The 12,291-nt window shown below is 38.8% G+C and overlaps 1 protein-coding gene across 4 annotated transcripts in view; it reads right to left on the bottom strand.

Annotated features, from left to right (window-relative positions):
* ATG5 (autophagy related 5) overlaps positions 1 to 12,291 on the bottom strand; it is a 100,452-nt gene that overhangs the window by 34,626 nt on the left and 53,535 nt on the right. For all 4 annotated transcript variants that reach the window (XM_040983837.1, XM_040983838.1, XM_040983840.1 and 1 more), the window contains one exon: positions 9,494 to 9,588. In XM_040983837.1, the coding sequence (XP_040839771.1) occupies positions 9,494 to 9,588 (95 nt within the window). The remainder of the gene's footprint in view (positions 1 to 9,493; positions 9,589 to 12,291) is intronic.

The raw sequence follows: 12,291 nt of genomic DNA on the forward strand, positions 1-12,291 counted from the left end.
CGGGGGAACCTATACAATTACTTGTACAGGTAAGGGAAAAGCATTTGGCAAAATCTGATACTCATTCACTCTCTTTCTCTCTCTGCCTCTCTCTCTTTCTCTCACACATACACACACACACACACATACACACCAAAGGTGAGCCTAGATACTTCTTTCTCAAACTGGGTATCTATGTTAGATGCTTGGCACCAATCTTGACCCCATCCTTCTATAGCTCAAGGGGCTGGGTTCCCAAAATCCATGTGGGAGATGTGGATTGAGTTCCTAACTCCTGGTTTTGGCATGAGCCCAACCTTGCCACTGCGAGCACTTGGGGAGTGAACCAGCATTGCAGACAGGCTCAATAAAGCAAATTAAAGCAAGAAAGAAAAATAAATGAATGAAGAAAGAAAGAAAGAAAAAACTTCACATACTCATCAGACAACTGATAAAACACATCTTTAAAAAACCAACATGGCTGTTAATGTGAATAACTAATTCCTAAATATTAAAAACATACCAGAACACTTGTTTTGTTACTTCTATTTTCATATTGTACTAGAGGTCCTTGACAAGGAAGTCATTCAGACTAGGAAGAAGTAAAAACTATTTCCAAGTGTAGAGGTATGACCTACATAGAAAATTCCAAGAAAACAACAAAAATCTGAGAGCTACTCAGTTCAATAAAGTTGCATATCACTAAGAGGACAAAGCTAACTCATTCACCATGGAATCACACACACAGAAAAATTACTTAGAAAAATGTTATGATCTGAAAATCAGGAAACTGTCAAAACACTGGTGAAACAAACTAGGGATTTAAACAAAAGGGAAGTATTTCCATGTTCAATGATTCCAAAATCAAAACTGTGTCACTTGTCCAGTCTACTATCACAAGCCACATGAAGCCTGTTTCACTAATTAGTATCATCAGAACACGGTTGTGCTTGTCCGAAGTGCAAATTCAGTAAAATAGCTGTTAAATTAACACACACTGATATCCATTAACCATGATATAAACCAATCTAAGGAATCCAGTTCTGCTTTTGATGTTTCATTTAATTTTTAAATAGAGAGTTCTATTTATCTTTTGAAAAAGAGAGAGAAAAAAAAGAGAAAAAGAGATAAAGAGAGATCTTCCATCTGTTGGTTCTCTCTCTAGATGGCTACATGGTCAGGACTAAGTCAAGCCGTAGCCAGGAGCTTCATTCACAGGTAGCAGGGGTCCAAATACTTGGGACATCCTCTGCTACTTTCCCCAAACCATTAACAGAGAGCTAGATCAGAAATGGAACAACCAAGACATGAACCAGCACCCAATGGGATGCTGGCATCAGAGTGGCTGCGTAACTTTCTATGCCACAGCACTGGCATCTTTATTTAATGTTCAAGAAACATTTTCATTTACTTACTTTGAAAGGCAGAAAGACAGAGAGATCTTCTATCTGCTGCTTCACTCCACAAAGGTCGATAACAACAAAGATAGATCACGTTAAAGCCAAGGGATTGGAACTCAATCCAGGCAATTCAAGCATTTAAGCCATAAATGCTGCATCCCAGGGGATGTATTTAACAGGAAACTGGAAATGGAGGCCTAGAAGGGACTCCAACTCAGCTACTGCGATATTAGACTCAGGTATCTAGAGTATTAACCTTGTTGTAGAAAATGTCATCCTCCAACCTTGAATTTTAAAAATTCTAGTTAATAATAATAACCCAAATACACTGCTATCTGAAATAGCCCCATTATTTTTACTATTTGTACTTTTCCATCATTGAGATTCTACCACCAGGAAATGATCTGAAAATTACTTGGTAATATACTGCCACAGAACTTTAAAAAAGTCAAAATTAACCAATTAAAATACTGGGCTTGATATTTTTAATCCTTTAAACTTAAATCTCAATGCTTCAAAGAAATCTTCACTGAGTGACCCAAAAAGCACTCACAAGCAACTTTTAAAGCCTCAATAAACAGGCTCATCATTCTTTTTTTAAAAAAAGACATTTTATACAATGCACATGTAAAATACACTAGAAACATCTTTCTACAGTTTCACCGCTGCTCTCCTGCCATTAGCTGTTTGTCCTTTGGTCACTAACCTCAAGCTTGAAACACAGAGGGTCTTGTCTACCCTACAGAGGTGTTTGGAGGGCAAATAAGCTATTTTACAGAAACATAAAGTGCCATAAACACATACGACTTCTTACTATCTTACCATATGCACAACATTCAATTACAACCATACAGCAATTGAAGAAAATGAGGGTTATTGCCTAACGTAAAATTCAGCCCAGAACTTTATGGAAATTATAATATTATTACATTATGCGACAAGAATAACTATCATTTTCATGGGTGGTTATGATTTCCTTATTTGTTCACAAGCTTATACATTTATGAAGCTCCAATTATGTGAAGTACAAGGATCGTAAGCACGTGAGCCAAGGGTATGACACAGTGACTTAAGCCGTTGCTCACCACACTGGTATTGCATATTCGGGTGCTTTTCCAGTCCTCACTGTACTACCTCTGATCCAACTTTCTACTGATGCTCCTAGAAGGGCCCAAGTGCTTAGGTGCCTGCTATCCATGTGCAAGGCAAGATGAGGGGTTTCGAGCTTCTGCTTTTGATACAGATCTGGCTTTCGTAGGCATTTGGGAAGCCAGTGATATTAAGACATTATTTCTCTCTCCCCCCTCCTCATCAGTTCCCCATCCCAATCAATCCATCAATCTTGGGGAAAAAGAAAAAGAAGTAATTATGTTGCTGAGGCTCAGCTTTTTTAATGCTTATTAAAATTATATTTGCTTGTAAGTTTAACAAGGAAAGTTCAAGTACTTGGGAAGAAATTGTAATTAACTTCAGACTGATCCTAGATCACCAGCAATACAAAATATAATACATGATCTGGGGAGTGCGAGTTTAGTCTAGTGGTTAAGACACTTGCATCTTAAAATGGAGTACAAGGGTCTAATTCCTGGATCCCTCCCCGTTTTTTCCAATTTCATCTCTTTTCTACTGGGCTAAGCAGCACCAGCTAAGGCCAACACAAGACAGACACAATTTCTTGCTGGGTGGACACAAGCTGAAGTGACAGCCAGTCTTTGGGTTGCCAGAAAAGGCACCCATTCTTTTCTATCCTAGAGGGAGGCAGAGAAAGAAGGACAGGGAACAAGAAACTTCTTCCAAACCTGTGGCAGATACTGACATTTTGGATACAAACAGAGCACTAGAGACACACATACATATTCTTGAAATGGGAGCACAATCTACAAAGAAAAATCAGGGTACCACAATTACAAGCATTTCAAATCTCTCTATAAAATGGAAGACTCAAGAAGCACAGAGAGGGAAAAGTATTTTAAAGCTGTCATTTTAGTAGTACAACAACGTAGTGTCTTGGTGAATAACACACAGTCTTAATATTAGCATAATTATGAGCTTCAGAAAAAGGAAAACTAATGGAATGAAAACAAATCAGTACCAAAAAAAAAAAAAAAAGAGGGGAAATAGTACCTTCAAATTGAAAACAGCTTAGCATCCAGTCCTAGATAACAATGGTCAAAGAAGATTACACCAATCTGCTGAAGACTATGCTATTATTCTAAAATGACAGCTAGTAAAACAGTATCAAAAAGAAACCAAACAAATGCCCATTGGGATGATCATTCAAAAATAATATGTTCTTAGCAATGTCATATCAGAAATGCAATAAATCAAGGAAAAAGTGATTACTAAAAAAAAAAGCATTAAGGGTTTCTAAATTTGTCTTATTCATACCATAAATATAAACAAATAGTAAGGAAATATAATCTAGAAGATATTTAGGAATAAAGGCACACAATCTATTGAACAACAAAAACCATAAAATAAGATATCTAAAAATACATATATTCTTCTCTTAGAAAACTTAATAACTAAAATTAAAATTGAAATTAAGCTAGTCTGCATTTTACACAGAACACTATGGTGGACTTGAATAAAATGGCTGACACCAAAAAAGCTATGAGAAAAAAGGAAAGGAATGGACTACTCCAGCAGATATCAAAATATTAAAAATAGGAAAATAATACGGGCATAAGAAGTAGGGGTGCCATTATTATCCAGAAGAAAAAGGTATACGTACCAAAATTTGCCCTTGGCTGTTTATATAAAGGGAGTGTGGCAAGACCCCAGCAATGCCCATCATTTGCAAACTGTCTAAGGTTGCTCTCCTGCAACAGTGAGTAAGTATCTGCAAATCTGAAAATATTTACTGACTGGCCCTTTCAGGGAAAAAAAAAAGCCATCTAGCCCTTCGTTTATTCAATAGTGAGTTACCATCTGGAAGAAAACAAAAGCGGGTTCCCTGTTTCATATGATACACAGTGAGAAAAGGCTTGCCTAACAAAAAAATAGCTCATTACACTACAAAGGAAAACTCCATGCTGGTTTCCCAGGGACCCAAGGCCTGCTGCTCCTGCTGGATGGGGCAGAGGGAGCCAGGCCCTCCAACCAAGGATATTTCCCAAGAGACATCCTAACTTTGTCACAGAGCCTGTCCCAGTGTATCTTTCAAAAAGACTGATACAAAATTAAAAGCAGCAGTATTCACTTTAGTAACCATAAAGCCCCACTTTTTGGTCTCTGGTTTTTCTGCTAGATATAATTTCAGGATATTGACTAAAGTGGAAAAGAATGGAAGAACAGAACTATAATTTCTCATTGACATTGCTGTAACCGAGGATGAGGAATCCTAACACACAGGACAATAATGTGCCACACACTCCCATGGCTCACAATTTACAAATTTCATAAATCAACATTCTGGAAAACCACTGGGATCCTTATTTGGGTTTCAAATGCTAAATGAATCCCTGACACCCTAGTTTCCATTAGAAAAATGTATTCTTTTCTCTTTAACACTTCTAAGCACCTAGATTCTTAAGCATTCTCAGAACTTTCAACAGAAGCTAAGTAAAATGCCTACTAACCTAAATAGAAAACGGAAATATTAGTACGGTTTTAGTGACATAAATGAAGGATTCTATATTGAAATGATAACTAGGGAAAGCAGCAAAATCCTGGGGATTTTGAAAAATAAAACTAAGCTAAATTCTATTCAATTGTATTATTTTATGACACATAAATAACCTCTTCCAAAGACAAGTAGGAACCATTTTAACTTTGCTAGAGATAGAAACTACTTACAAGCTCCATGTTTTTGCAACTGAAAACGTTAGGTGTTTCCTGAAAAGATGCTCTAATTTTATCTATAAACTCAAGAATTACATGCAGAATAATGCAGCTGACTAAACGATCTTGGTTGAATAACTAACAATGGCTATTCAGATAATGAAAACTCCCTTAGGATTTCCTTCTCTTTAGAAAGTTGAAATCGCCTTATTAAGGGCTGACTCTTAGCTTTGCAGTCCAGCTACCCGTTTGTCCCACCCAGTGCAGTCAGCTCATACTCACAATGTCCCTTTTGGCCATATGGCTCTTTTCATAAGCCACTGCCAACCTGAATTTCAGCCATCAGATCTCCCAGGATGCAACATTAGCCCATAAGTAAGTCTACCCCAAGGAACACTGGACTACAGACTCACTCCAGACCTCTTTTTCATGGAACTCACAGTTGCCAAGTCTAAGTCTGTATCTTCAGTTTCTTTCCACCTTTAGAATACAGGCTTCTTGGTGGGGTGACATGTGATATTAATCACCACTTGCATACCCTTCACACAGCAGAGTCCATGCCATGTAAATATTTTTAAGTGGACAAACTTGATAACTGAATGACTGACACAAACTTTTCTTACCCAAAGTATATTGGCAAGACAATCTCTATGAATCCATTGCTTCTTTAAAAATAAAAACTATGTACCTAGTTTTGACAGACAACATAAATACTAACGCCTAAGGATTTCACTGCCATTTTACAAATCTTTCTGACATATATGCTCATTAATCACCATCTGTTTATGCGTGCTATTCTGGATAACATTTTGGTTACATTTCTGAAACATTTCCTGCCATTAACCTCATCTCTAGAATACCAGCTAATATGAAGCACCTGGATTTCAGGAACACAAACCTGAAACCCACACACCAAACTAAACTGTTATGTAAATGACAGAAATGACACATTTTGGTATCAACATCTCAGAGAAAACTCCTGGACCAATTTAACTTTTACCACTGAGATTTTGTCACTTGATTATAGTCATTTGGAGCTCACGAAAAATGCAGCATAAACGGAAAAGAAACAATTTTCCAACATTGCTTACAAAAGTCAGACTTTAAAAACATCATTAGTCCAGGTTTACTAGAATCCTAGCAACTTATTTAGTCAAGGAGGGGGCTTTGATTTTTGCTCTGAAAATATTGCAAGCTTAATTTTTCTAAGAAAGAAAAAAAATCTTCATGAATCAAACTAAAGTCTGGATTTGCACTCAAACAGTTTTCATTTGTGGGACCCCAAACAGTGAAATGAATCCTTGAGTTTCAGTTTTCTCATAGGTAAAAGCAATGAATGATTCCTCTACCCTAGAATGACGCTGAGGTTTCAGCAAAATAGAACAGGCTGTGCTTAAGTATGCCTAGTGCTCCTTTCTCCCTGGCTACAAAGGAACTCTATCAGGATTCTGCAGCATAACATAACCAGGTTAGCAAAACTGACGCTCTTCACTTATCTACTGCTAGTCCAGAGTGTTCAGGCTTAAAAAAAAAGTATTTTCCTTTCTCTTTTAGATTTATTTATTTTTATTTGAAGGCAGAATCAGAAGGGTGGGGAGAAGAGAAAGAAAGAAAATCTTTCATCTGCTGTTTCATTCCCCAAATGGTTGAAATGGCCAGAGCTGAGCCTATCCAAAGCCAGGATCAGGAGCTTCTTCAGGGATCCCACGTGGGTGCAGGAGCTCAAGGACTTGGGTCAGCCTATGGTGCATTCCCAGGCCACAAGCAGGGAGCTGGAGTTGAACTGAAGTAGCTGGGACACAAACCAGCACTCATGACACTCTAACACTGTAGCTGGATGGTTAGCTTGCTGTGTCCCCAAGTTGACCTCTTACTAATTTTAAGGTCTCAAATAGGGCAGAGATTTTGTATCTAAAGAAATGGCAGTGCTAACCAATGAGATTCCTAGGTAAAAGATATACCTCACAGAAACAACTACCACACAAACTAACCAGATGTAAAATCCCTGACAACAGAAATACGATACTACCATCACATCACATAATTTTTAAATCAGAACAGAGAGCAAAGCCTCTGCCACACCTTCAGATTAAGAAACACCATATGGGGAAATGAAGGAAGCCATTAAAATGACAGCAAGAAGTACAACTCTGAAGCTTTCATATTCAATTACACATGTCACTTCCAAAATTTTAAATCAAATTCAAGTGAGGATCAAGATGGAAAGATGTTGAGACTAAAAGGAAAGTTATGGACTTGCAGGTCAGTAAGAACCAATAAAAGCCCTGGAGGCTCTTGCGTCTTTCTGTTTCAGAACAAACTGCCCAAGCAGGAAGCTCAGCCCTCAAACTGTCCCCACCTGGCTGGCAGGCTTTGTCAGGCAAATTTTGAGAATTCTCCACCTTCCCACTTTCTAACTAATTATAGATTTAAGAAAAAAAGAAACACATTGTTTCCCCCCACCCTTACTCCCTCTCCATAACACATACAGTAATTCTTTCCTACGAAAAGTAATAATAAATTGCACTTCTCCAAAAGGAGCTTTAAAAAAAAGCATTTACAACAACAAAATCATGATATGAATACACAATTCAGAACTTAATCTAACTGATGAAGTATAAATTTTAAAACAGTTTTGGAATTCTTTCAGTAATATCTTCAGAGTCTATGGTATATAGGTATATTTTATTCAATTAAATTCTACATTAAAATCCTCTGACAGGCTGGGAGAATGACTAGTGATACGTCACCATGGAGCTCCAGGTACATAAAAAAACAGAATTAATGAATGGTAAGTGATTTAATAAATTAACAAAATATATATGCCAAGTACTTTGCTAGACATTGGCCATACAGCATGAGAAGTAATCTAGCATTTGGAAAAACATGAACCATTTGAACACTGTTATCTGCAACATAAAATCAGAAATGATCCACTTGGGGCGGGGCTGACCCAGATGCTGGCTGCTACACTTCTGATCCAGGTCCTTACTCACACGCCTGAGGAAACAGTGGAGGATGGCCCAAGTGTGTGGGCCCCTGCTACCCATGTGGGAGAACCAGAGGAAGCTCCTGGCTCCCAGCTTCAAAAGAGTCCAGCTCTGGTCATTGTAGCTATTTGGGCAGTGAACCAGAAGATATCTTCTACGTCTCTCTTTGTGATTCTGCTTTTCAAATAAATAATCTTTTTTTTAAAAAAGTCTGAACAAACAAAACAAAGAACCCTCATTCTTACTGGGTTTTCTCTTTGAACAGTTCTGATAGTTCTATAAAAGACTGTAAAATAACTACAGAAGTAATTATACATAAAACTGTGATACATGGGGCTGATGCCATGGCGCTGCAAAGCTAATCGTCCATCTGCTGTGCCAGTATCCCACATGGTTTCAGTTCATGTTGGTGAGCATTTGAGAGATTCCTCCCATGGGCAGAGGTCCAAGGACTTGAGCCATCCTATATTACTTTCCTGGGTCATAAGCAAGGAGCTGGATGGGAAATGGAACAGCCAGGATAAGAACTGGCACTCACAAGGGATACCAGTACTGCAAATGGAGGATAAACTTGCTATGCCCATCACACCGGTCGTAACAATATAGGATTTTAAAGGTACTCTACAAAAACGTATCTTTTCTTTACCTGATGTAAATATAAGGCACATGAGCTTCTTATCTATTTTACTGTATAATACTGTGGAATCAAAAGATCAGCTGATTTCCATTATTCATACTACAAATATTTAATTAAGTAACAGGAATTACCACTGCTCTTAAAGAAAATAAATGATTGTATTTTGTGAGTTTTGGTCACAATGTGTTGATCAACTTATGAACAGATAACTTTTTATGTGTGTTAATGTTTAAAATCAGGACAACTCCTGAGGCTCCTTTTAAATAGTAAGATCACCATGAAAAAGGTACCAAAAGGAGAAAACCAACAATACAGACTGTCAGCATCACATGTATCCATAGCATGAGAGGTGAAACAATTAGAAAGAGTGTCACTTTGCTCAGCTTTGGCTGAAAACTGAGGGTTGAGTAAATCAAACTATTTACATAAATACACCTATCAACGACCACAAAAAGTGTTCTTAGTGCTGGCTTTGACTCACAAATTTCAGCAAGTAGGTAAATCTGAAAACAGATTGTATATAACTATCAACTTAAACAAGGTAAGTATTTCAGTGAAGTCTCTTATTCCTACTAAAAGTCACAGATCCAAAAAATCCTAATGAATTGTTTAGTTAGTATGCAAACATAAGCATTTTGGATTTGTGTGTTTCAAGAAGCAAGATGTCTGAGGCTTTTCAATATTTTTAAAATGGCACTTCCTACCTGATATATTCTAAACGGGATATAACGAAATCCATTTTCTTCAGCAGGATATTCCATGAGTTTTCGATTGATGGCCCAAAACTGGTCAAATCTGTCTGAAATCATATAAAATTTTTATTAGAATAAATATTATAACAATAATTCAGATGAACAGAATATTTCAAACATCCTTCTGAATATTCCTGAAAGGTTACACATACAACATTAACGCTTTCTGCATTATTGCCCAGTCACTTTCTCTCTCATTAAGACAGACTAAACATAATAATCAAAACAAAAAAGACCAAGCAGGGGCAGATGTTTTCACTCACCTGCTCCTACTCATCCTATCAAAGCATACAGCCAGAACTCTGAGAGACTTAATTGGTCATCAAACTTTATATACAGAAACAAAGTAAAAAACTGAATTCAGTAAAGATTAAATGAAGAATACAGCTTAGAAAGCCTATGTTAGGAATATGAAAGGCCAAGCCTGGGGGTGGGCAGGGCCAGACTGCAGCACCTGCTGATATCAAAAAGGTTTGAGGGTGGGCTAGACTAGACTAGGCTGAGCACGCCATGGGACACATGAGAGCCTTGTCTAGCAGTAGGCCTACAGACTCTCAGGTGTCTCCTCAACGAGGCTGCAGCACCCACAGACACAAGCACTCTTCCATGTGCTTAAGAACTGGGTCGGGGAACTGGAATGGTAGGATTACTTGCAGGGTTTCCCTAGCTGGGCCATCACCCATTGATGCGTGCATGGCTTGGGATGGGGGATAGGCCATGCCAGGCCAGGCCACTGCACCTGCCCGCTCACACAATAGCAGGTCTGGGGACCAGCCCAACAAGTAGTTCTTGAGAGTTGCTCCAACAAGACTACTCCATGCAATCTCAACCTCAGGGAAAATCCCATGTACATGTGGCCTAGCCTCAGAGAACATGCTGCAGACCTGGGCCACCTCTTGCTGATTTCTGTATGCACACAAAAGACCAAGCAGGCAGCTTCTCTAATTCAAAAGAATAGCTCAAGTACCTCATCAAAAAAGGGAAAGGAACCCAGGCTGAACAACACTACGGGTCAACTTCTCCAGCAAGCACCTAAGAACACAGACACACTGATACAGACAGGAGCAGAGAACAGGTATTGGAAGTAGCATCTCACTCCCTCCCCCCCCACCCCCCCCACCCCGCCCCCCCCAAGGAAACCAACAACATCTTAGAACAAAAACACCCTCAGGACATTCTCCTCCCATGGACATCCTCCTCCCATTCTGTCTCCCTCAACTGGTGCAGCAGGGTTAACATTTCCCTGAGCCCCACTCCTACCCCAATTTCCCACTGTGGTTAGAGAAGGCAGGGTGGAGGCCTTCCCTCTCTCACCTTCCCCTCCACTCCTCCCTTTCCCATTTTACTTGGAGACCCACAAGGGTCTACAAATCTCCTCACCTATATAACAAACATTGAAAATAAATGAACAAATAAAAAAAATGTGCAACTATTTTTAATCCTTCTTTAATCTTTGTTTCAATGAAAAAATTACCGGTATATTCTGCGTACCTTTAAATTTACCTAATGAAAGTATAAAACTAATATATTTTAGCATGTTCAAAGTTCAGGACATTGTCATCATCCAAAAAGAAATATGTAGCCAGCATTACTCCTATTCATCTTTTCCTCCAGTTCCAACGATTGCTAACATGCATGAGATTTTTGAGAAAGTTCATGGATGTTATATTTTGATTTCAAAAGTTTTGCAAGGTAGCTTTTTCTGTGACAGAGGATAATAGACACAATGATAGTGACTCCCCTGACATCATCCTTCCAGACATGAAGCATACTTCAGTACTTTCTAAGAATGTCTATCAAATAATAAGACTTCAAGTGAGAGTAAAATAAAGACAACTCTACATAAACTTGAAATTTTACTCATTGCTTTCTAATGACATCTTCTGCACTACGATACTTGTATGGCATGCACTCTTGAATCAAAGAATTATCACTACACTACACTACATACTTTTAAAACAACTTTTCAATTAAAACAAACCTTACCCCCTGCAACTAAATACCAAGGTGACTAGAAACAAAATCTCTGGAAAATTTGTACATCATTCACACACAAACAAAATAAAGGAGAGGGGGAAGAAGAGATTAAAGCAGTGATGCTCACTCAGAAAAGACCTGCTTTCTAGGGGTCAGCTAGTCTAATGCCTAAGGACATTCGTGGGTGCTACTAGTATACACGGGACAAAGCAGAGACATGGCTAAACACACTAGGCTGCAAAGGACAGCTTCTCAAAACAACGATCAGACTCAAAATGTCAAAGGGCAAAGGAAGCAGAACAATCACAAACAATAAGCACAGAAAGGTCATCAGAGTGGGTTTTGCATAGCTGAATGGAAAGAAAGTCAACTAGGAAAGGGAGCTATCAATTTTGTGACTCAGCTTTAAATTTACCCTTCACTCTGTTCACTTCCAACTGGGATGGACCTGACTGGGATGACCACGGTGAGCTTTTCCAGTAGGGCACTTCAAGCAGAACGTGGGAACAGAGCAATCATCTATAGTTTCCTAATGCTGCACGCGGGGTCAGCAACACAGGTTCTCAGGTGCTGCCAGCTCTGCCCTTAAAACAACTGTGTTCTCCACACGGAACCCGGCACTCTGAAGGTCTGCTGCCTCAACAAACACAGAAGGCAGATGAAGCCATGCCTGTTACGTCTGGTAGCCCACATGGGTAGCTTTTATACACTTTGCCATACTGCCACACCTGGTCCGTACGTTCCTCTTGCTGAGTATCTGCTCTGAGGCCCAG

This window comes from Ochotona curzoniae, unplaced genomic scaffold (assembly GCF_017591425.1).
Source record: "Ochotona curzoniae isolate NIBS_2020 unplaced genomic scaffold, NIBS_Ocur_1.0 contig_3819, whole genome shotgun sequence".
Taxonomy (NCBI): Eukaryota; Metazoa; Chordata; class Mammalia; order Lagomorpha; family Ochotonidae; genus Ochotona; species Ochotona curzoniae.